Here is a 26,722-nt window from a genome sequence, read left to right as displayed (position 1 = left end):
CACAGGTATTGTACCCTCGGTCAAACATCATGAATGAGGCGGGAGTATTGGGTGCTGGGACAAGAACACCTTCCCTAGATTTAATCGGTTTGTCCGTTTTAAAATAATTTTTCACCTTATTTACAAGGGACATTTTTCTCTTGGTTCCGTACATAATATCGTATCTGTTAGCCTTCCACTGATCCCTTTCAAACCCTAGATGCCTTGGATCAGGTCGCGTCTCTGTAGTCCGCGAGTGCCACATACGACTTCTGCGCTAACTTTGTTTACAAACTACCTCCAATCAGAATACTCTTCAGAAAATTCGTGCAACCAATGGGTGCGCGACACAAAATAAGCTCCGCCAATGGGTGCGCGGCCCCTTCGTGAGACAGTTCCCACGCTCTGGCGCTCACCCCTCCTTTACAATCTTCAGCTCCGCTACCCGCCCGCTGCTTCTACCAATCCCAGCGCGGCACAGAGTGACGTCAGAGGCGCTTCGCGACTGACTCCCTCCCTTCACAAGGTAACGGAAACTTTCTTTCTTTTAAAGTGCTCAGTGCTTGGTTATTTTACAACAAATACACATTCGCCACAGTGCTCAAGTGTCTAGATAGAGTAAGAATTCTTTTACAGCAAGTAAACTACTTCCATTTACTTTTCACGCGCTGCGGGCAGATCTCTTCCGCCTACCCTTCACTCTAGCATCGGTGAACCTGTTATTCCCCTAAACTCATCCACTTCTTTCCGGGATATATTCCGAGTTTAAGGTTTCTCAGCGGACCCCTCTGCTTTCACGCTAGCTCCGAGGAACCTGCTACTCTTCCGATGTGACCCTTACTAGGTTACGCCACTATGGGAATTTTGCCAATGAACCCCGTTACTGTCATTTATTCACACATGTATTCAGAAAACCCTAGTTAGTGCTTCCCGGTTATCCTAACCTGCACCTAACTTTCCTCGAACCTGTGACCTCAGGACAATGGATTCTATTCACCACTTGCCCTTTCAATTCCCCGGGGAGTTCGGACAACAAGAAACAAGACGGTTGACAATTGCATGGATTAGTACATATAACAATATAAGAACAAGAATAATAGTAATACAGTAATTCATAAATTTCAGCAGCGTATTCACAAGAGAGTGATCAGTTCCCTTAGAACAGCCGCTCTTTTAGCAGCATTAATATAATAGCAGCTTCCGACTTAACTAGTCTAACTGGTCCTACCTAACCTTTAGCTAGTCCCTAACCATCCTCTGATCTACCAGAAAACTGATAGAGCGCGCGAGGCCACCCGGCCAATAGTTTTCGCCGTTTCCGGCTTCAGGGCCCATATACTTTTCAAATCACCATATACATCGATCAGGTGACTTCACGAGCTCTATCAAGTTGGTGAGTGTGTTCCCTGCTACCAAATTTCAGTGCACCCGACTTACCATCCACCGATGCAGGTGCCTAATGACCACAATGAATCAGGGAGCTAGCTGTAAAAGGAAAAGCAGCAAAATACAAACCCAACCAATAACATTCAAATACTGTTTAAATGACCACGGACAACTGGAAGTTTTAAAATGTTTATCTAAAGTTCAATATTTTCTTGCATGAGGTACAGTAAAATAAGGCAATCAATAACCAAGATAACGTAAATCACATAGGCAGAAAGAAATAATGACAGAGTAATCATCAAAGTATTAATACAATGTAACGAGAAAATACTATGCAAATCAGTATTATCTAGACAGTGATAGACTAAGTGTGTGTGACTATAGGAGAGCTTATAATGAATAACACGCTTCACTTAAGGTGAAGGAACCTTTGAACAATCTAGGCAACGAAGTTCTAGACCATATCAGAAAATGACACACTGCTATGCAAAATATAATTTCTAACAATTGAGAAGACATAGGAATAACTTTGCAAAATTATAAATGACTGTTCAATAGTTGCGGAAAGGCATGGAAATATAACATATGCAATGTTGAACTTTATTTTAGCAAAAGTTAGAAATTCAGAAGGTGCAAGAATTTTAAGAGGTTCAGAGTAATATTTACCTAGAAAAGGTGTGGAAACCAAACCCTGGCCACGGGTCAGTTAAGGACAGGAAACCCTCAAGGAAGGATACCCCTCAAAGGACAGCAGGTGCAGAATGGACACCCAGGACAGGATACCCTCGGAATAGGAATCAGGACAGGACCCTCAGGACAGGACAGCAAACCCTCAGGACAGGACCCTCTTCAGGACAGGACCGGAACCCACAGTTCGGAAGCAACGCCTGCGCTCCACCCGCTCTGCAGCTATCGATCAAGACCCCGATTGGGTCAGCGAACTCCCAGCTAAGTGCCTTGCCAGCACTTTAAGGTTCAGTAAAACCTTAGTCTATGGTCAAATTCGGACAGAGTGCTCCGCAGCGCTCTGTATCTTCAGTCACCTATTGAGTGCGTTGGGTCAGTGACAGGTCAGCTAAACCAGACAAGTCGGACGGTTCACTAGGTGAACCCAGGGTAGATATACAGTTTTGGGACAGTGTACCACCCCCCAATGTTGCAAAGTGTCAGAATCTCTCAATTTCGATTGGTCCTAAGGTAGGGTTTGGGTAACACACCAATCACAATACACGAATTGAAGCCTTCATTAACATATTTGGGTACCGCCTAGCAGATTTGGGGTTCCCATGAGCTAACAGTAGCGCAAAAATACAATGTATCATATAAGAAGCCACATTCGCTGTTCTCGCAGGGCAGAGGTGACTTTCTCAGGAGCATCTCGCCCATCACTGCCAGCTGGCTAGGTTCCATCAGCCAAGGTCCCTCGTGCTGCCGAATGTCGCACAGGCGCAGAAGGGACCCCCAATATGGCTCTCCTCTTACTCAGACCCCCATTTCCCGCGGTACATGAAAAGTAAGCGAAAACAAATTAATACATAATAATGTCATCATGGAAACACATCACAGGGTTTGTACTTTTAACTCATCACCAAGAAATAAACTTATGCATTTAAATGTTAGCTACATTGAGACGAGCACAAGAGCAGTGGCACGAGCAGTACCACATGATAAGCACAGCTATGAATTACGCATGCGCATAACTTTCCCTCCACTTCTGCAGACGCGTCAGGACACGTGAGTGTGGCTGACGCATGCGCAGTAACTAAAATACAAGCGGCGGCCATTTTAGAGGACATGGATTAAATTCATTAGAAATACACATAGGCAAGCGTCTTAAACTTTTACTCAAACTTAATAAAAATGTTAGTAAGACGTACATTTATTACCTTGTTATACATAAACGAGGTTCTTGATTTCGGCAAGCCGCAAAATATGCGAAGCTTTGCTTCATCACAGGTACCTCCTCAATAGCAGTCAATAGCTCCATTTTCTGCTCAACTCCTTTACTAGACACATGATGTTCTAAATAATCCACACCATCTTGGCGGAACTTACACTCGTCTTTTTTCAAAGTCGAGTCTGCCCCTTTCAGAATTTCTAGTACTTACGTCAATCTTTTATCATGTTCGCTCTCATTCTTTCTGTAAATGAATATGTCGTCCAGAAAACACAACATGCCAGACACATCCTTGAAGAGGCTATTCATTCATCTTTGAAATACAGACAATGCTGAAGCTAAACCAAATGGCATACGATTGAAACGAAATGCCCCCTCTGGCGTCAGAAACAAAGTTAGGTGACTGGACTCCTCACACAACTCCACTTGATGGTCCGCCCCTGACATGTTTGGTGAAGTAAATATGGTGGCTCCCTTTAATGTGGACAACAATTCAATAATATTTGAAAGTGGTTGGTGTTTAACTTAATTGTTAGAATTCAAGTCCTGCAAATCAACACACAATCTTAGTCGCTTATCAAATTTGCGTGCTAAACCAACATGGCCAGCCATCCTGAACCCTTTAATTTGTTCAATGATATCCAGATTACACTATTTTATTTAATTCAGACTTGAGTTCCTTCCTCAAATTGATGGGCATATGCCGCACCTTATGTACCTTAGGCCGTGCATTTTCATTTTACACAGTGCAATGCTTATATTCATTTAATTTCCCAATATCATTCCTATAGATTCTAGGATACATGCTGATCCACTTACACTCATTCATGTTGCAAACTTCATTGCTACACAGTTCTAGAAGACATCTGCATAAAACAAATTCAGAATGGTTAGAGTCAAGAATTTTGTCAAGATCTCCTTGTTCATTCCACCCAATAAATTAGAACCACCCTTAAATACACATATAGAGCCTTTGGTCGTCTTGTTATCAAAACCAAGTGTGGCATTGAATTGGCCCATCACTTCCACCTTCTTACCTTAATACTCGAACATTTTAATAATGAATCATCAAGGCATGGAATATTCAACCTGGCAAACTCTTGTTTCCTCAATCAGTGTGAACGGTGCACCCTAATTGGCCATCAATTTTACCTTAACATTATGTGTTATGGCACTTAACATAGTGATGTGCAAATCTGAGGCTTTCTTTTTCTAACATCACAAATGCTTGCAACTTGAGCAGCATCAGCACAATAGTCTGACGCTGATCACATTAATATTGCACCCTCTTCATCATCAGACATAACATCCTCTGTGGAATTCACAACTTGGTCACTCCTGTTCTTTTGACTCTTGTACGATTTGTGCATTCTGTCAAAGTGACTTTTTTTTACCACACTTGAAACATGTTTGGTTGACAGCCGGGCGATTCGGACAAGAGTGCTCCCACATCTGAATGAAGCACAACACTGTGATACTTTCACACGCCGCCTTCACATTACCGCGACCATGTGATTTGTCAGGACCTCCTTTAGAATTCCTTTCATCAGACTGTTTGACTATTTGATTCACCTCTTGCAAAGGTACACGCGCGCTCATTTCTTTCATACAGTGCTCGGAATGTTATATACTTTTTGCGAGAGTAAGTGCTGCCTCTGCACTAGGATCCTCAGTAGATCACCTTTTCTGGATCTTCCTGTTAGATTCTCCATTAACAGACTGGAAAAAACAACCCCAAAAAAATTCAGGCTAGCTCAACCACAGCACACATTGATTGGAAATCCAAGTGTTTTTCGTGTCTTTTCGAAGAATTTGTTTTTTTTAAGGTACCACTGACCATAATTGCAATGCTTGCAATTTTATATATTGCAAAACAATAACAAAATAGCAAATAGAGTTAATAAAAACAAAAGTCCCAGTTTCCTGTAGAAATCTTAAGCGCAGTAATGATTTTACTTCAGTCATTTACATTTCGTGGATTGTGACAGAAATACAACTGAAAATGATTTTTGTTAGTGTTTATTGGAGAACAGTCACCTACAAATTCGTAGAATTGTTTGACTCCTTTGTAGTGTTTTATGTTTGTTTTTGTATTGTAAGTACTAATGGGGCATCGCTGCTCATTTTTTTGCCTACATTCCTGTGAAAGATGCCTTGTACCCTCAAGAGGAGCAAAATCTTAGTAAATGTTGAGTTTAATTCGTATTCTCGCCTGAAGTATTTTAAGATTTTGTTTATGCAGAAATGAAGGTTTTCTACCGTCTAGTATGCCCAGGTAAAAAAAAAAGAGTGAAATCTCACAAAACCACAGAATTTAGTGATTTAAAAAAAATAAATTATTTTAATGTTTTTAATTTTTGTGGTCTAATTTTTGCCTGATGCCGAGGGGGTGAAGCAGAAAATTTATAGTGGAAACAGTTCAACAGTTCAACCGTGACCGGGAGGCAATTTATGCCTGAATCCGTCTCCAACCGGTATTTTGCCTGAATTTTGTGTGAAGGCTTTGACTGCAAGATGCCTCCTAAGTGATTTTGAGGCAGCATGGATGCCTACGAACCGCACACACTTTCATAGCATCTTTGTAGAAGTTGTGCTTATTTTAAGGAAAGAATAATTAAGTTTCACCTGCCACTAGCCCCAACCAGTATTTGTATATCTTTTTAATATGTGGGTGGAGAGCAACAAAGAATATTTAAATTGTATTGTCTCATGGCATGAATTTTGAGTGAATTGGTAAATCTTGAATTCTCTCTGGTGCTGTACATGTTGTCTACTGGGATGAAGCGAAGGTGACTGATTTTATGTGATTATGTTGTTGCTGTTAGCAAACTGGTCAGGCAGGTTGTTCGTTGGGGGTGAGGGAGGAAGCAGCTGCTAGGGTGGTTGGTTGTAGGTCGTAATTATGATGTTGCTGCTAGCAGACAGGTTGTGGGAGTGAGGAAGGATGGTAGCACCAAGGGTGGCTGGTTTTGGCGATTATGATGTTGCTGGTAACAGACTGATTTTGGGAGTGAGGGAGGTGAGTAGTATAGCTAGTGTGGCTGGTTAGGATGATTGTGATGTTTCTGGTAACAGACTTATCACACAGGTTATATGTGGGAGTGAGGGAGGAGAGTAGACACTAGGGTGGCTGGTTGGAGGTGGTAATTATGATGTTGCTGGTAGCAGACAGGTTGTTGGTGGGGTTGAGGGAGAAGCGTAGCCGCCAAGTTAGCTGGTTGCATGTAGTGTTTGATGTTGCAGGTTGGAGAAGCGTTGGAGAGGTGCTCTATAGGGTGAGGGGGAGAGAAGCAGCTGGTGCATGTAACAAAGATGATGCTGGTGTGCCCAGTGCGATGAGTGGAAGTGGTTGGTGACTAGTTGTTCATGCATGGGAAGGTTGGTCTTGTCTAATTTTCTGAAACCTAGATGGTGGTGTACTGACTTGATGGTGGTTAAAATTGAGTTTGAAGAGATGGGTTACCTCCATGGCAGATCGACCACCAGTTTGGGCCAATTTCTGTTTTGACATAGTTTGCATCATGGCTTTTCCTTTCCTGGTGGGGCACTGTTTGTAGGGTGTGCTGTATGTTTGAATGCTGGTCATGTAGGCTGTTTTGGTGCGTAGGGCTATTGGAGTGGTGCAGATGTTTGTTTCACGAGGGCATTGAAGGGGGCTGTGTAGTTATGCAGGAGTCCCTTGGGTCCACAGCCCTGTATTGGAGCAGTTGGAATGCACCCAGCTCATCTAGCGCGATTTATGGCAGTGCAGCTCAGTTAGCTGAGCTTTTAGCACAGTGATTTTCCTGACATGGGTTCGAATCCCAGTAAGGCTGACTCAGCCTGTGACCTTGGTCATTTGTAATCTCCAGAGATTTACAAGGCAGAGACACACATTGTGCAGAGTGGAATCCATAAAAGATTCGGGCATCTGAGATTTAATGCCCGGCGGCACCGCTGCCTTACTTATATCAAAACTAAGGGGAAATATCATCTTAAGCCAGTGCCTCTAGTAATCAGACAGCAAACCGTTCCCTTCAGTGGGCACGGTAATCGATCCCAGCTCGGAGTCCCAGCTTACTTGCCCCCAAGCTTTTGTGGCTTTGCGTTTCAGACGGCATTTTACAGCAAAAACGAAAACAGAGTTGTAATTAGCGCTCGTAGGGCTGCAAATAATAGAAACATTTCCAGAACTCGTTCCACGCCATCAGTTGTTCATTATTTTCTTCTGATTAGGGTATCAGGGCTCACTTATTACTGTAGGAAAGATGAAATCCAGGGCTGTGGGAAAGGTGCAGGAATTTACACACACATCGAACGAACTTACTTGAAATTACAAACACTTTTAAGTTTACACATTAAAAAAAGAAGACTTTCGCTTACAATGTTGCAGTAGAAAAAATGAGCAAACTGTATGGGTAGTAAACCAAGTGGATTAGGTTAGAAATGTTTTAAAATAATTTTGCTGACAAGCTTGATGCAGACTTACTCAGAAATGTTTAATAAAAAGTACAGGAACTGAACAACTTCCAGGTGTGGTGTGAAATAAAGATGTCAAACACACAAAAGGTGAACAGATGAATGCTAGCAAATAGGCCAACCACTGGCTATAACGTAGGACAGCATTCCAACCCATCGTTCTTTAGCCCACCATGCCACCTGACTTTGAACCCAGCCAAATGCAATTCAGTCTTGACCCTGCTCCGATTTCAGCAGTGCAGCCGAACTTTCAGGCCTTGTCCTTCCTGAACCAGAACACTAACCACCTGAAAGCGTTTTTTACCTATTTGGGACCCTCAGTAGGGGGCAACTTTGTTCAATTGGTGCAGCGAGCACGGGACCCATATCTGGATGTGCCCATGGCCATTTAGAGTGCTACATTAAACACACTAAAGGTGACGAAGGAATGTTTGCGAATAGCCTAACCACTGGCAATTGCTTAGGGTAGCATTCCAACCCATCGTTTTTTCTCTCATCAGGCCACCTCCGTTTGGAACCCAGCCATGTGCAAATCATTCTTGACTCTTCTCCAATAGGAACAGTTTAATCCAAACTGCCAGGGGTGGGTGGGTTGGGTGGGTAAGTGGGTGAGTTGGGGGGGGGGGGGAAGGGTGTGTGTGTTTGTGTTTTTTGTTCCCCACAGCGCTGCCTCGCTGGAAACGGACTCCACTTTGTGCTGTTCAAATATTGTTTATTGCTGATAGTATGGCTGGATCACGGGTTTTGCTCACTGGGCTTGTTCACATGTATATATATTAAAACTTCCCACTGAAATCCAACATTCGAGGATACAAACTGGCACAGACTCCAATGTTGCTGGTGCTATATTTTATTGTTGCTCTTTACATGTCATGATGTGTTTCAGTCACCTCACGTGACCTTGATCATATATATATATCTACACACACATAGATGTGTGTGTGCAGATTCGCAGTGTATAACATAAAAATATGATAGAATATAATATAGTCTATAATATGAAATCTTTGAGCGTGGGAGAGGCCAAGCCTAGAATGTCTTATGTTCCCTCTTTTCCCTTTTACACCAATCTGGGTTTTCATGTTTAGAAGTTAAAACCAAGATGTGTAACCGAATCGGAGACCAAGAGGTTGAATCCATGCCGTGGGATAACATTATTTTGCTAATGAGCAGTTGTCTTCTTCTGTAAACTGATAGAAACATGCAATTTGTTAAGCAGTAAGCATAATTTTCTAAAGTTATTTTTACTCTATTGTGGTAATATGAAATCTGACCATTGCATTGTACAAATGCATAGGTGAATGTACGTTTATTACTACGTTTTACAAATAACCTGTTATATTGGGCCATGTTGCTTCCACTGCCTTGGCATATATATTGAGAGCGCTAATTGAATAAAAGAAGGCAATATATAGAAATAAAACTGTGATGCCAGTTGAGAGGACCAGATAAAAATAAGGTGTTTGAAGCTTTTTATACTTGTGTTAGTGCTGTCGATTTAAGGAGGAAGTGACAGAAATCTAAAAGTAGAAGCGTGGCTGATGGAAGAGCTTTCGACTGGTTACCAGTGCCAAAGGAACTGGTCATTGATAAAATAACCAATGCCTCTGAAGAGCAAATTGTGATTTCTTTGTTGTATATGTAAATAAAAAAGGCTGTTCCTGCAGGAGGTGGGGCCATGTGTCTAAATGTGATGTAAAGGGTGAGGAAATATTGCAGATAAAATACAAAAAAAACATTTGGCTTTGATAATACACTCTTAAACTACACATTCACAGTTACTAAACGTACAGAATCCCAGTTCCGCTGTCCTTGTTCAGGGGAGCTTTTACCCAAGTGGGTAGATGGCAGGTCGTGCTCCTGGTTTTTAGCTTCACTTACAAAATTTTGTGGCACACGTAGAAAGTAAAAAAAAGAAAAGAAATTGTTGCAAATGCAAAATGGCAGTAGGCGCAATAGCTGAAAGATGGTAGTATCGCGAGACGTGAGGGCACAGTGACCTGCTGTTGAAAGTCGGCCCTGGTGCAGAGTATCCTATTGACAGTCTCAAGAGCAGTATTATTATCAAGTGTGCTTTACTCTGTCTAAATCTTGTGTCACAGCATTTACTGTTTTTCGCTTTTACCTGCAGCAACAGCAGCAGATGCCGCGCAGCGCACAGGAGGAAAAGGATGAGAAGGAGAAAGAGAAGGAGAAGGAAGTAGAGCCGGAGGAAGAGAAGCCAGAGCCAGAAAATGAGAAGGAAGAGCTGAGCAAGTAAGTGCGCGTTGGCGTCTGCGCGCATCGACGCGCCTGGCCTCCGGGCAGTGATGGCGTCTCTGACCTATGGCTGATGATGGGGACCTTCTGAGCCTATTAACAGAGCTGGGCTAGACAGTGTCTTCCAAGACTTCATTTTCACTCTGGTTTGAATATTTGTGACAATTGAAAGTTCCATTTTAAATTTTCAAATATTGCGCAATCTTTTTCCTTGAGTATGTAGACTGGAATAGCTTGCAGCCTTTGAAGATGGTATCTCTTCTATGTGGACCTGCCACCTTCTCTGTGGTTTAGCACCGTAAAAATATAAAATAATACGCGCTGTAGGACCTTTTGGTCTCAGAAATGCAGTTTCAAGCGATCCTGCTTGGTGATAGACTAACACCAAATGACTGCTTATGTTGCATTCATTCGCGCTCCCAATGCGCCATCATTTGTCCAGTGGAGTTGTCGGAAAAGTTGTATTATGTGGCTGTGACGGGGGATGTCGTAGACCAGTCTGGCTGCCGGGTTTTGGACATTCTGTAGTTTCTGGAGCTGTTTCTGGATGACGCCGGCGTAGAGTGCCTTGCCTTAGTCGAGTCTGCTGGTGATCAGTGCGTGGGTGACCCTCTTTCTGGATTCTGTGGGGATCCATCTGAATTCCTTTCGAAGGAGGTGGAAACCGGATGAGCATACTGCGTTGATTGGCGGTTCATTGAGAGCGAGTAGTCGAGTATGAAGCTGAGGTTGCGTGCAATGTCCTGGTACTTAGGGGTGGGAGGGTTTCTCAACTCACACTCTGTATGTCATGATGCAGGGGCGTAACCCAGGCCCCTGCAGCTCCCGCGGTGCGGGGGGGGCCCTCACCCTCCAGGGGGCCCCGCCCGCACCGCACTTCTGCTGGGGAGCTCTAGATTAAGTCCAGAGGGGGCCCCTTCACGTACCCTGCAGGGGGCCCCCTCAAGGTTCATTACGCCACTGTCATGATACCCAAAGTCTGGGATGCTGGGAGCTCTCTTTGTAGAAGCAAAACTGTAAAAGACCACCTTCGAGATGACAAGATATCAGCTAAAATTAAAAACGAGATTTCACTGATATGTACCAGTGTCCTTTGTTTTAAAAAGTGGAGCGCAATGAGAGACCAGTGGCTGTACTGGAACAGGCCTCCTGTGAGAAGCCAATACTAGAATGAAAGAGACTAGCTGGTTAACTTAAATAAAGTACCTTAGTCGTGGGTGCCACCTTCTTCTCTTTGGGAATTACCCGCTTTTTTTAAGTCGAAAATCTTGCTGATTCTACAATTACTAAGCGACCAAGCCTTTAAAATCCGAAGTGTGCTCCTGCCATACACAAATCCAAAGAACTCATAGACCACATACAATTCCAAAAAGCATATGGATGACGTGCTAGACCGAGGCACCCCGAACCACTGGCAGATGAGCTGCTACACCAGTGGTTCTTAACCTGTGGTCTGAGAACCCCTGTGAGTCCACTAGGCCTGCTCAGGGGGTGCACGACTGTTACTGTATTAAATAATATTAAAAACAATATTTTAGAATTAATAAAGTATATTAAAAAAAGGAAGCAACATTGAAAATGTGAAAACCTTTTCTATATGTGATTGTGAATCAAACAAAATATTTTAATATTGGAGCATTTGTTTTGTGTATACTTGTGTATTGTAAGTACAAAACATTGAAATTGCTTAGGCTGGTGATCCCCAACTTTCTATAATGACTCAGTGGGCGGTCCCTGAAGTCCAGTAATGATTCAGAGGAGGTCCACAGAAGTCAAAAGGTTAAGAACCACTGTGCTAGACCAAGGAGTGTACAAACCGCCTACTATATAGACTCAAGATTGCCCAGACCTCTAACAAGCAAATCAATGACCTGCAGGACCGAAGAACGTACAAACAACTTACATTATATACTCAAGATTGCACAGACCTCCTATTAGACGAACAAGCACAACAATGACCAAAGAACGTATAAACCACCTGCTAGACTGAAGTGGGTTCAGACCTAACAGAACAAAGAAGACTTAGTTGACTTATTAGACCATCGTCTAGATTAGAGTGCAATGACCACCTGCTGGAAGAGTGACAAAACACCTACCAGACAAAAGCGTGCAGAGATATCCAGGCAGACCAAAGAGGGCACAGACAGCCGGCTAGACCTTACGGCACTTGAAATGCATGAACAACCCGTGGCCCATTATTGTGAAATTGCAGTCCATGAAGTCTTCCAGTCGACAAACTGGACTAGTTTTACTGTAAGGGTCAAGCCAGTCACATCACAAGAGACTTCTCCAAAAACCCGAATGAAAAGAAGGTAAATTCTGAATCTGTTCCCTTTACTAAAGGGATTGAATTCCCAGTCGCTCTAAATGACCCTTCGGTATTAAAAATAAGACCGTAGGGAAAGCAACTCTTTACGAATGATTGCCGCCTATAATCAGAGTTAAGAGCACCAAATGTAATCTGATGAGGAAGCAATATAATTTGAATACAAGTCTGAGCTGCAGAAAGGGTATTTCCAACAGAAACTCACAACACACTAATCATACAATACAAATAGCATCCACCGATGTAATAAATACTGAGATAATTAATCAGTGCTCTCGTTTATAGATTTGCTGTCGCTAACAACCGGAGCTTAGAATATTCCACTGTTTATTCCTATAAAAAAATCTTCTCTCCTAAAAATTAATAAATGCAAGATTATATACCAGCAGCGATGGTTTAAAATCTGTGAAATTAGCAAAGTGACTGTTCACCACTTTACAAGGTCGGCAAACAAATCCATACTTTTAATATCAATAATGATACTGACACATATCAAAACATATTTGAAGAAAGCGTTAATCTGCCTTAATGCGCAATCAAAAATGTAGACCTATTTTGATCAAGAAATGTTTTAACTTTTCACGTAAGTTGACAGACTATAGGACACGTTTTGTGACTATACTGATTTAAGAAAATCCAGGTTATATTTTTAGGGTCACACATTTTTATGCTTGTAGAACTGTGATACATCCAGTATAAGAAATGCAGTTACATGGTTCAAGAAGCTAAGTTGCAAATAGGATTAATTATGTTAAATGTATAAGTAAATAAGTAGACATCTTTGGTTTCTCTTCCAAGTGAATACATTCTTAGATGTGTAAAGTTTGGGTGCAGCAATGGTAGTATACCGTAGTAGTTTAAAGATGTGTAGATGGAATTGTAGTCGCTGCATGAAATGGTCGGTGTGGTCAGGGTTCTGGGTTAGATGGGATTGACGACATCACTATGGCACAGATTGGTGATTGTGTGTGTACCTCTGTTAGGGCACCGGTACTCGAGAGGAAAATATCTGCTCCTACGTCTGATGAGCTCTAGAACAATTTATAATGTAACTATGTGGACAACACAATGATGTTACTAGTGAAGGACTTGATTCTCTTTATGGACCCAATTACAGATGAACATTTCGTCTACATTCCATCTGTCAAGCACAAAGAAGGCAGTCAAATATCTAGTGAAACATATTGATCTCTGACTGATGCAATGTGGTCTGAGAGAGACTTTTATTTCTTACATTCTACAGTTGTGTAGACGTATCTATTGATGTTGAAACCTGCATCACGTAGTCCTGAACAAAGCCATAGAACCGAAGATTGCCTCTGATGATGTACCTGATTATTTAACACTTAGGAGCTTTAATTGGGCCTTTACACCCGAAATGGCATCCTAATCTCAGCATAATTGCTGATGCTAATGTGAAAAGGAGGTAGGAAGTATTTGTGTAAGTTTCTGTTGAGCTATAGTCTCATTTAACCCTTCCTTTTGACCTTGGAATTTTGGCTAACAAAAATGTAAAAGTAACCTACCTTGAGTATAAGTCAAAATTCTGACACAACTGCATTTTGGGTTAACCCTGAACACCTGCAGTAGGTATATTAGCCTTATCTATGTTTGCTATACGTTTCTATAGAGCAGACACATAAGACCGTCAAGCGCAGGGCAAACATCATTGAAGAAGCCAACACGGCAGGCCATGTGTGGGTACAGTATTTAAAATGTAAGGAACAATGTGGCAGAGTAGTAATTGAGAAAAAAAGACACAGTAAAACAATGGATCCTTAATGTATAACTAATAACCTGACAGGTTTTTACTAAATCCTATGTAATGCATTTCCAGCAACCAGTCATTTGATGCAACACAGTTTCCAACCCAACAACAAAGTTTTGTTTAAAACACTGTCTACCTCATAAGAGGCTATGCTGTGTTATGCACATTTGTAGAGCGCACTATCGCCCTAGAGGCTACCCTGGCGCTGAGCATGTGCGAGTCCAGCCAAACCTAGTGCCTAATGGGACTTCCTGAAAAGCCTGGTCTTCAGCTTCTTGCGAAATTCAAGATGTGAGGAAGAGGCCCTTTTGTGCAGTGGCAAGTAGTCCATGCTTTAGGACCATTGTAGGAAAAGGCTTGACCACTAGAATTGGTTTTCCATATGTGTGGGATGTGCGAGCCTGGACGACGGAGATGTCTACCAGGTTTCTGAAAGCACAGGCGATAGTTGAGATATTTGGGCTAGTGTTATATGGTGCCTTGAAAGTGTGGGTAAAGAGTTTGAATTGTGTTCATTTGTGTATGGGGAGCCATTGGGGCTCCTTTAGGTATGGTGTGATGTGTATGTGGCACGGGAGGTCGAGAGTGATTCAAGCCACCGAGTTCTGAGTGGTCTGTGGATTTCTGGTTATCCCTTGGGGGATGTTTTTGTAGGCCAGTATGCGTGTCACAAGGGCGAGTGCGACAATTTTCCTTGTAATGAATGGGAGTCATTTCAATATCTTTCTCTACATCTTCAGGGTATGGAAACATAAATTGGCATTGACTTAGATGGTCAGGACGAGTTTGCTGTTGATGACGATCCTGAGGTTTTTAACATGTCTGGTGGGTGTCGGTCCTAACCCTGTCGGCTGGCAGGTGGAGTCCCACAGTGAAGTGCTCTTCACGAAGATTATGTTTTCAGTCTTGTCGGTGTTCACCTTCAGATAGCTGGTCTTCATCCAGTGGACGATTTCAATCATGCATGCATTGAACTTGATCTGGATGCTGGCTGTTTTGTCCATGAGGGGGAGAATGAGTTGTCTGTCATCAGTGTAGGAGAGGACCTTGATGTTGTGAGGGCGCATGATGCCGGCTAGAGGGACCATGTATGATTTGAAGACGGTCCGGCTTAGGGAGGATCCTTGTGGAACACTGCAGATGAGGTTGTGGGCGTCCGAGGTGTACGGTGTCAGGCTGTCTGACTGGGGCCTGTCCTGTAAGGAGCAGATCCATCGTAGTGTGTGTCTTTGGATTCCAGTGCCGTGTAGGCATTGGGTGAAGATGGGATGGGAAACCTTGTCTAACGTTCACATTGTTGCCAGCTATTTTTTTAATAACTTCTGAACTCTTTTTATGTGCAGCTTAACAAAAAAAATATCAGAGGCACAAAACAAGAGATTGCAAAAAAATTATCTGGCAGCATATACCACTGATGATATGATATATTTTTCTAGGCAGGAGCGGTATTTCCAGACATTTTGAGCCCGTGCCATGCTATGTAAGGATTTCCGGATGCACCTGACCAAACAAAAAGTGTGTTGAAGCTCATAAACATTAACTATCTTTGTGCTGGTGAAAGGTAATGGTTGAAATGGCAAAGTGGCCCCTTAAAGTGTTTAGAAATAGTATTCCAATAAGACATCGAAGTTAACAATGCACTAAATACGAAAGCTTAACTGGTGAAAGTCCAGGCTTTGGGTGTAGAATGGTTACCCCCAAAAATATTACATGGTATCTTAAGGAGAAACCTTGAAATTGACTGCCCAGTCGTAATTTGTAGGACAAGTATGCTGCCTTTTCCCTGATATTTGTTTTTATGTTGCTCAGCAATTTTGAGCTCAACGTTCCTGTCCTTTAAAATGTCTAAAACACTGATTGTATATAAATCAAAAGCAGAAGTCCCCTACAAGTCCAATCCATGTGGGCGGTACCGGCACTTGAGTGATTTTTACTATAAGATTCTCACCCTTCAGTAAGTCCTGAAGGCATGTCTCATCATACTGTTTGCACAATGGACTCTAATACTTCCACCGCTGGCTTCAACCTGATCTCTTCAAGGGCGCACTTACAGATATTTCAAGGCATCCCAGCTGTATATAGTTAAAATGCTGCCTGAGTCATACCTGCAACAAACTTTATTATCAGAATATTACCATGACAGTGTTAAAAACAAATGCAGACACTGTTTGGGGTCCAATTACCCAAGTATTCTTCCTCGTTGTCTAGATGTTTCAGCCTTCCTAGAAGATACTGAGTCTTTCATCAGGACCAGTATTTCAAGCATCCCTATGGATTACCCAATCTTTTCTGGGTCAAACAAGTTGGGAATAACCCGTACTCCGTCGTCATACTTCCATTAATAGACTTTATGCTCATGTCTCGTCAGGCAAAATCATCGATGGGTATTGAAATACTAAGCTCTTAACTCTTTTATTTCGACGACGGAGGTTCAACGTTCTTATAGTAACACTTTTTTCAAAGACGCATCGAGCTTAATCACTAAGCGTTATCGCTCCTCAACGGGCGGTACGCTGACTACGCATTTAAGTAGATGCAAGTAAAAACTCCAGGGTATTCAACCTTCTAGACATCAAATCCTACCAAAAGGCGACTATTGACTGGAATCTTCGTTGTGTGAGGCCGTAAGCAAACTCCTGTAAGCCCTGTTGGAAACTGGAAGAAGTACTGGTCCAGCACTGGAGCTTACAGACCAGGCTTACTTGCTGTCTCCACATATCTGATACAGTCCTGAAGGAAGCCAGAAAAACGTTCTGTAACCAGGGATAATGCGAAAAAATAAAAATCTGACACCATACAACTATTTAGTTAGGGAAATCTGAAAATCAAGATAAGTAAATCAATTCAGCTACTTAAATGACCATATGCAGGCATGCATCGACTGAAAAGAGTGCTGTCCATTAATGTCAACGATTTGTTAAATTGCAACAATTCTGAAGCTTGCGGGTTATTGAATTTTATAATCCTAACAACCTGAGCAAGATATGTGCCACACTGCAGAAACAATAGGGCCCAATCTTGCAGTGACATATGGTAGGAACGAGTGCTGGCCACTGCACTAATGGGAAGTACCACAAAGTAAGAAAGACGAGGCATGGACTATGGCAAGAGGGGTTTATGCTCTAATATTACGATTAACCCTGGAGTAAGACATGGAAATTCATATGGAAGGGGTTTACTGGTATTGTGTGAGTTTACTCAATAGTTTTTTTAAAATTTGTTATGCATTTTGGCCAGGTTTCTAAATAAGTATGAGGAAAAATATCAGAAAAACTTGATTTCAAGGAAGTTAAATTAGTAAATCTCCCCATAAGTTTGGACAAGAAAATTCCTCTCCAAAAATTGTTTTTGCAAGAATATTGACCGCAAGGAAAGTGCATAGTTTGTAAACGTAGAAAAAGCTGGCAGGCAAAAATATTTTTTTTACCCACACCTTCTCCTTACATTACCTCACTTGATTTAATCTGGGCACACATTTTACTAAGGGTTTTTTGAACCCCTGTCAAATCCCATCATGCCAGGCTTTTAGATAAACCGGCCTGCTGCCTTTGTAAAGCATATATAAGAACACACAGGCATGTGGTTTTTTTTCAGATGTGCAAGTAAATTCTGGATAAGTGCCAAACTGCAAGGACTATGTTGATTAAAAGTGACCCTTGGCAGTAGTACGCAATTACACAACCCTTCTCCAGATAAGAGTGTAAAGGTTGTGTGTGGTCCTTCGGGCAGTATTTAAAGCAGTTATGTGCGGGTGCATTAATATTGATAGTGACATATTCTAGTGAGATGCTTTGTAATTAACTTTAAATTTAGATTTTTAGGACACAGAATGACATTTCAAAACATGCCTCTTGATCCAGAAACACTCTAAAATGTGTAATCTATTTAATGAGGTCACATGAAAACCAAAATAGAAAGAGGGCCTTTATTTGCTAGTCCCTTACAAAGGCTCAAATTATGGCAAACATGAATGTCCATTGATTCATAAATGTTACGCGCAATGAAACATAGTGACATACAAAGATTTTGAAAGAGGTTTTACCTCGTGAGGCCTAAGGGAGGTTTTGTCATCTTTATTTACTCAAGTTTTGTTATCTTCAACTTTTATTTTATTTATGTATTTTTATGTAGCCTCTTTTTCCTGATACGGGTTATCAATCCTAGAATAATTTTGCAAATCAACTGAGGAAGAGTTTGAATAAAGGTAAAAACAAGCGACATATTTTTTTATACATTGAGTAAATTATAAGTGCTTAACAGCTTCTGTAATCAAGAAAGGGTCATGCAAGTTAACCATGAACCAGTGATGCCAAGCTATTATCAGCAAGTGTCCTCTTTCAGGTTAATATGTCTCAAAGTGTGTATTAAGCTTTAAACGAGGTGAACTTTCTCTTCGGTGAATCTGTACATTTGTGAAGAAGGCCTCGCCAAAGGTATACATTGCATCTAAAGATTACTCCCTCACTGACCAGAAATACTGAACAATAGGTGAGGAAGAAACGACCTTTCTGTAACAGCGTGCCACATAGGATACTAGAGTGACACTGTTTAAACACTTTTTGCCTAAGTGTAGGCATATTAAACACTGGCTGCTAGCAGTCCATTATAGTTGTTAGGGAAATTCACTACCAATACCTAGAATGGGGTCCTAATGTTGTCCTGTTGAATGGGCCCGGGCAGAGTTCCACTATGCGGAACTCCACGAATGGCCAAAGAACGCTGCCGCGCTACGTGGAGTTCCCACAAGCAGCGGAGTGTATTGGGTCACGCCGTTCGCTCTGATTTGCAGCGCCGGGTCCCGCGCTGGAAAATCAACTCGAACTGCACCATGCACGCAGCACAAGAGGGCGCTGCTTTCTGCCACTTGAGTAGATGTTCTACTCGTGCGGTAGCTTCCTCAACGCGAACAGAAGCTTTCTCATTGCGAACGGTATTGGCCATCCGTGACTGCCCGCATTGAGAATTCTCGCCTGGAGTAAGATTTTCCTTGCTCGCCAATTTAACATTGATGAGCGTGAGCGAGGAAAAAAACTCCATAAGGCAAAGGTTGGGATAAGCTCCGCAACTCTACGAGCGGAGCGCAATTTCACGCACAGGCCTACTGTTGACCAGAGCCCGAGCATGTATTATTTGCATGTACTAAGCTTGTATCCCTTGCATGTGCCAGCCTCTTTGAACCTGCTTGCGACCTACCGGCCGTAGAAAGTTCCCCCATCCATCCATGGATGTGGGTTTAAGCTCCCACCACTGTCTTGAGAAAGGACAAAGGCTGAATTATCATTAACTAGGTGCTTTGTTATAGCCAGTGTACTCACTATTATCCTAACAGCATTCGGCCCTCTTACCGCTGACCCTCAAGTGAGGTGGTGTTTTCTGAGTTCATTAGAAATTCCATTTGTTTTCGATCCAAGGTATGCAGCTACGCCCATTGAATGGACACACCATTCTCTTTTACATTTACACTAAAAACTTAGGGTACAAATTTACAACTAGTGGTCAAAAAAACATAAAGCATAACCTGTATCTTTCAAGGGCGCAACCGGGCCTTTGCAGCACAAACCATTAATTCATCGTCAAGTGAGTGTCAAGTGCCCTCGCATAACCAGTGTAAATCCCTGCCTGTGATGCACTTTGCTGATTCCCGAAATAAGTTTTAATGTTTGAGCGTTATGTGCCACCATTTTCAGGTTAGGTTTGGTTTTGTAAAGGGGATTATCTGTTTGCGACTTGGTTTGCTGGATTCTACAACCTGGTATGGATTCCCTTCCAGTAGTGCTGCTGTCTCAATGACAGGCGCTCTTACCCGGAAGGATATTGCAGGCACTCTTAGCATTTCGAGGCCAACACTGCAAAACCTGTCCCACAGCAAAGCATTTTCAGCCTATCTAACCAGGCCCCCAACCCCTCTTCCTTGCTGGTGGAACATGTGCATGTCTTTCACCAATTTACCATGTAAATCCTGTCAATTGAATAGTAAACCTAGATTTCCTGTTCGCGTCTTCCCTTCGAATGTTGGTAATTCTCTAAAAACGAAAACTGAACAATTGTAATAAAATATGGCTGTGTCCGGAGTAGCAGCCGAGGTGTAAAATTACCAATCAGACAGGGTTGTCATGTTTGAAAGGGTAAATGATGGTCTGTATTTCCTTGGTATGGATGTATGACGGTACAATGCGTGCTTTTACAACGCGTACCATTACCACGCAGGTTTTACAACGCAAGTCGTTACAATAACTTGCGTTGGGGGGCGCAGGATAGTGAATAGTTTAATTTACTATTCCAACTCCAGTCCCCGTGGATAGTAGGGAAGGAGTTGGATAGTAAATTAAACTATTCCCTATCCTACAGCGCCCTCCAGCGCAAGTCGTTGTAACGACTTGCGTTGTAAAACCTGCGTGGTAATGGTACCGCGTTGTAAAAGTTTCGTGGTAAAGGATGTTTCCCCCTTGGTACTATAGCCGGAATTCCAATATAGACTGTTTTCGTTCGAGTGCAAATGCAGCATGAATCAAGTCATCATAGTTCGCTTTTCAAATTGACTGCATCAAGTTGGGAGACTCCTATTGAAGGGAACTTGTATTATATGAGTTCTCAGGTCAGTGGCCAAGGCAAAATCCTCTCTTCAGTTCATGTCTGCAGGGAGCTACCTCTGCAAACCGAGTTTGAGGTGCCTAACGAGCTTAAATGCCAGGATCGTAAGGAACATCTGGCTTCCTTATTTAAGTAAGGTCTGTCCAGACATTCGCCAGCAGGTCCCCTTCAAGAAGATAAATTAGGATGAGCTTGTGATAAATTTGGAAGGCCTTTCATTAAAACCAGTTTTGTCAGTTTTTTCTGAGCTCGCTATGAGTTGGATGTGCAAGCATCTGCAAAAACGATCAGCAACTAGGCGAATGGCCCCATTTGCAGTTGTAATTTTTTAATTTTTTTTGCTGCCTACAGGGAAAAGAACGATGAGACATCCGGGGAGGATAACGATGAGAAGGAAGCGGTGACCTCTAAGGGCAGGAAAACGGCCAACAGCCAGGGCCGGCGTAAAGGTCGCATCACTCGGTCCATGGCCAATGAGGCCAACGAAGAAGCCGCTGCCCCCCAGCCAAATGCAGATCAAGGTATGTATCTCTGTGGCACATTCTTCATCTTAGTTATTTTTATTCTGTTTGACTTAAAAATAGAAAAGTTGCAAGGGAGATAGTTATTCTTTTTATTTTTCTATAGGTAGAAATAAGTATCCATTCCCTTCTGCACATGATTGCCATTCGCGAAGTCCTATATAGGACTAACAATTCTGTAAAATTGTATACATGACCCTTGACTTTTACATCTTATTTCAGTTTTAGAAAATTCCTTGAAATTCGTAGCTTATTGGTAATTTGATTACCATTGTTTTGTTTTTTAATAGTTTTTTTTTCCTAGCGATTTCAATAATTTTGCAGGCGTGAGTCCCTCCTAGAGGATCTATCTCCAACAAGAAAGTTGGGTTAAATTCTAAATAGGCTGATAGTTGATACCTCCAAAAATCAACAGGCAGCGCCTTCCACTTAATAAACATGGCAATTGTTCCATGGTGATGAGCCGCGGGTGTCGATAACCGCTACCACAATATACAACCAAAAGGAAAAAAAAATTCTTTTAGCTTGAGATGCTCGACCCACAATGCTGTTTCTGCGAAGGAGATTCCCATGTCAAAGGCCTCTCTAAAAACATTTCTTTATTCGAAATTGAAGTATCATTGAAACTGTATTCAGGCTACTCTGTGACACGTAAACCCCCTTTGCAGTAAGAGCACTGTGTGGTGCAGACCTGTTGGCTTATTTGGAATTATCTCCCAGCTGTAAGATGTTTCCTCTAATTTTGCTAAAATTAGTGTCATTTAGTTAAGTCATAGGGACATCTACAATTTGCTTCATTCGAAAATGCCATCAGCATTTTGTCTGAAAAACAACATGCCCATAAGTTATTACTATAACTTTTTTGTGAGCCATGATTGTTATCTGCACATATTTGTTATGCAGTTGCGTAGCGCGTCTTCAGAATTGGCAATTGAAATACATGTTTCTGATACAAAATAGTAGAGCAGCAACACTTCATCTACATCTGTGAGGTTGTAAGTGCAACTTTAGGGAAAGAGCTTAAACTCCTAAATATTTCATCCACACTGTCAAGAATATGGCACAAGGAGATGATGCTATATGTATATATGTATAATGATTGCTTATGAAACTCCTTTATTGAGGTAACCTGAATCAGCCTCTCAGTAAAGCTTTGGCGTCATTTTGGAATTTTTAAATTTATAATTACATGGGACTTTCTGAAAAACACAGGGCGGAAAACCCCTGATGTAATTGGTTCCTATGCGATAACTCCTCGTCTTTAGGAGAATGTTGTGAAGAAACAAGTTAGGCTATGTCATGGATAATGATGTATCCTCACAGGAAATGTATTGATGATGAACATTTTAGCAAGTGTACCAAAAGGAAGCCATGTAAATCTACATAGTAAATTTGCCAGATAATGTAAGTACCTTCCTGCTCCAACTATCTGAGTTGTGCATGTCTGGCTGCCACTTTAATCATATATTTGAGAAATCCCACTTAAGACTTCCTTGGAAGCTGTAAGTAGCCCACCATTTTATGAAATCGTATTTCAGTATCAGAGATCATGTTACGCATTGATTGATCAAGTTACTGATGGTGATCGCCAAATTAACCTCCTACTGTGCCGTCTGGTGACATCTAATGAATTCATCCTAGCAGATTGTGTTCCGTGAAGAAGAGTATTTATCTTTGTATTTGTTCAACTTTGAGGCCACTATTCTAGGGTACGTCTGTGTGCCAGTACGATCACCTGGTTGGATTGGGTACGCATTTCATTGACAATGGAAGAACTAAATGCTGCTGGGCCTTCTTGGGATAAGTGTCCATAACTTATAGACTAGGCGGTAAAAAGGATGTTGATTGACACCAATGTTTCAGGTGGTCCCACCAGTCACAGATTAAAGTATTTGTAATAGAGAAGTATGCTATTGCCCTGGACCAGCTGAAACATTTGGACTCCAAAAGTAAATAGTTGAACTGAAATTTACGTATGTGCATGCTGGTTGATAGGGAAATCATTTTGTTAGGTATTTGAGAGTGAAAAGACCGCTGAACTGGTTGCCTTTTATACGATATGCTTTTAAAATTCTACTGTCTACTATGGTCATATAGAAATATTTTTTTTTTCTGAATCGATAGTTTAATGTTTGTGAATTATTTTGACATGATATGTATCTGGGAAAACCTATCTAAGTTTATTAATCCCTTGGAAGTTTCTGTCTCTGTTACTACTCTTATTCATGAAGATCCTCTTAACATTTTAACCAATGTCACTGTCTCAGGACCGCCGTGTATGTGGTCAATCTTCAGCTATAAAGGCAAATAGGACATGCACGGTGGGCTACTGATATTTTTTTTTTTACGTTGTGCTTCTGGATATGTTGTCTAAACTAATTGACACTTCTTAGTTGTCTGGTTGTAGAAGTATCTCCGAGCTTATCGGCTTTAGACCTCAAACTATTAGCCGGCAAATTGACCTGTGTTATTAGTATTTATTGTTAATAATAATATTGTCCTCATTATATGTGTTAATGGTGGTGATGTTGTTACAATGTTAATATTTTAATTATTGTTTTAATAATTATTGTCGCTGTTATTTCTAATGCCCCACAGTAGTTGCAGTATGTTTTAGTGTATGCTTAGGAGCTGGTAATGATATTCCCCATTGTGACAGAGTATCTTGGAGTGCTTGGTTTCCCTGTGGCGCTGGGGGGGGGGGAGGGATTGTGAAGGGTGAGTCTCCGCTGCCTAAAATCATGAAGTCTAGAAACACTCCCAGCCTCCTGTGCGTGATTGAGTTCTTTGGCTTCCATGATGATGTCTAGACAGTTGACTGTGTCTCCAGGGCTGTCCAATAACTTTGAAGTGTACCATTGCAAACTGTTGTACAATGCTTATTTTTTTTTATTTTTATATATCTTCGTGCCTTTTTTTCCTTTTCTCATTTAAAAGGTTCTATTTTTTTTCTATCTAAAGTCTTACTGAGTATCTATCGGATTTATCACGTTGGTTGTTTACCAATTTATTTGAATACCGTTTTTCCAATGGCATTTTTTCTTTGTGTGAGCGCAAGACATTGGGTACCCTCTAGTCTTTTCATTTAAAAAATATCTATCACAACTGGGTGCAGGTAAATGGACTGGTGAATTAATTTTGATGCTGAATTGGCTCCGTAAGCAAAGTGTTAAGACTTTGGGCCAAAATACATTAAGGAATATAACAAAAAAAGGTCTTCTTGGCGGAACCATGTTGTAGACTACCAATTGCTTGGGTGGGGCTGTCTGCACCAGTGGGGTGCTCTGTCGCCTCACTTGGGTGAAATCTATGGGCTTCTCTTGGGATGTCCCAGTGTCGCATATGGATATGCCTTTTGACAAGCCAAGCTTGTCTAGGCAGATTTGGCCTTGGAACTCTTTAACCGCTTCAGCGCGGCGCAAATTTGTGCGCTGTGCTGAACGTTCTATTGGGCTTATGAACTCATGACGGAACGGTTCCGTCATGAGCACAGGCCAAACGACGCTCATGACGGAACCGTTCCGTCATGAGCACCGAAGGGGTTAAGGAGTACCGAACCACATTACGTTCCTTCTTCCTTTCGGCATTTTCAAGGCAGTTTCCCCAGCAACTTAGTTGCTTTCAAGGATACTCCACATGGCTGGCGTTCAGGCATCACCAGGCCCCTGCACCTGCTGCAGTCATCCCACTCCTTTCAGCGTCAGGGGCAGGGTTTAGACAGACAAAGCACAGGTCACTAGACGCAGCTGTCATCCCAGTCCTTCAACTCTGCAGCATCAGCATCCAAGCCACTTTTGCCTGCTCTGAGTAGCACACGACCACCCGGAGGTCAGATCCAACACTTTGTACAAGGGTAACAAAGGATCACATATAATGGATTTGTCCATAAGATAATTAAAAGGGCCATGCTCTTCCATTCCTTTCGAACCCGCCTCATCTACCACCCACTTCAGAGCAGCTTTCAGAGCTGTACCTCGCCGTTCTGATGCAGGAGGTGTACAGTCCGTCTTGTTGATAGAAGCCATAGAGTAGGTCCCTTCCTCAGAAATAGGGATTTGTTGCTATTCCAGCTGTTTCCTTATGCTGAAAAAGGACGGGTGCTTTCATCCTATTTTAGATTTCTGCCCTCTGAACACTGTCCTGCGGAAGGCCAGTTTCAAGATGCTCACTCTTGCCCAGGTTCTGTCCGCCCTGGTCCTGGTCACTAGATGGTAGTTCTGTACCTGCAGGACACGTATTTTCATATACCTGTCCTGCAGTCCCACATATGTTAGGTGCGGTTCAAGGTGGACCAGGAGCATTTTGAATTGGCCTTGCTCCCCTTTGGCCTTACTAGTGCCTCTCCGGTGTTCACGAATTTGATGGTGGTGACCGCAGCATAATTCAGAAGTTAGGAATAGCAGTTTCCGACCCTACCTCAACAAATGTTTGTTCGTTGCAGGCTCTCTACAGTCAGTCGCATACCACCTCCAGACGATGGTGAACCTCCTGACATCAAGGGGGTTTACAATCAACATGCCAAAGTCACACTTGACTCCTTTGCTTAGGCTCCCTTTCATTGGAGTCATCTGGGATATGGTGTAGTTGATGGCTTTACCTCTGTCACAACAAATTTAAAACATTCAGGCTATGATCCCAATATTTTCGCCTTGGTCCAGGGTCCCAGTGAGAGTGGCTCTGGCCTTCTTGGCCTCCTGCATCCTGCTCATCCACAATGCCAGGTGGCAAATGCAGGTTGTGAAGCAGAAACTGAAGTCTTGGTGGGCTCATTACCAAGATAACAAGTTGGGTTCCATCCAGGTTTTGAAGAAGACTGCAAGAGAGCTATAGGAGTGTCTGCTCGACCGCAGCTGGCAGCAGTAACTGATTCATTGCTGCAGGCTAGAAGAGGTCATCTTTGAAAGATGGATATCAGAGGACTCTGTTTTCCAGCAGAAACATGATTCCACATCATCCTGTTGGAGTTGTGGGTCATTCACCTGACTTGGAAGACCTTCTTGCTGTTCATCAAGGGAGGCTGGTTCAACACTTACCACTGTGTGGTACGGCAACAACCAAGGTGGTGTGGGAACCAGGGTTCTTTGCCGAGAGGTTCTTCATTTCTGGATTTGGCTGGGACTCTAGCGCATTTCCTTGGTCATGAGTCACCTGGCGGGTGGTTGCCCCATGAGGTGGCACAGGGCATCTTCCAGCAATATGTAGAACCCTGGCTGGATCTTTTGGACACCACTGAGAATGTGCAGTGTTAACGCTTATGGGAACTGGTATTCCCAAGAACACTCTCTCTAGGAGTTGCATTCTGCCTAGAGTGGAGCACAGGATTCCTACATGCCTTTCACCCCTTACCTCTACTGCTCCATGTTCTGAAGAAGATCGTGAACAACCAGATCCAAGTCATCCGAGTAGCTCCAGACTAGACCAGGAGAGTGTGGTACCCGGACTTTCTGTGCATCTGTCCCCTGTCATGCAGGGTTCTGCACCTTGGCCTGCACATTCTACACCACCATTTGTGGAGTTTTAGTGGCAGCTGTTGACTG

The 26,722-nt window shown here is 42.4% G+C and overlaps 1 protein-coding gene across 18 annotated transcripts in view; it reads left to right on the top strand.

Annotated features, from left to right (window-relative positions):
* NCOR2 (nuclear receptor corepressor 2) overlaps positions 1 to 26,722 on the top strand; it is a 1,388,857-nt gene that overhangs the window by 954,920 nt on the left and 407,215 nt on the right. For 12 of the 18 annotated variants that reach the window (XM_078667640.1, XM_078667635.1, XM_078667643.1 and 9 more), the window contains 2 exons: positions 9,849 to 9,976; positions 21,016 to 21,185. In XM_078667640.1, coding sequence (XP_078523766.1) covers positions 9,849 to 9,976; positions 21,016 to 21,185 — 298 coding nt within the window. The remainder of the gene's footprint in view (positions 1 to 9,848; positions 9,977 to 21,015; positions 21,186 to 26,722) is intronic. The other 6 variants (XM_078667637.1, XM_078667632.1, XM_078667648.1 and 3 more) reach the window with 1 other exon arrangement.

The sequence above is a fragment of the Lissotriton helveticus genome, chromosome 11, assembly GCF_964261635.1.
Source record: "Lissotriton helveticus chromosome 11, aLisHel1.1, whole genome shotgun sequence".
Lineage (NCBI taxonomy): Eukaryota > Metazoa > Chordata > Amphibia > Caudata > Salamandridae > Lissotriton > Lissotriton helveticus.
The sequence above is the reverse complement of the archived record's forward strand: the minus strand, read 5'-3'. Positions and strand labels throughout refer to the sequence as shown.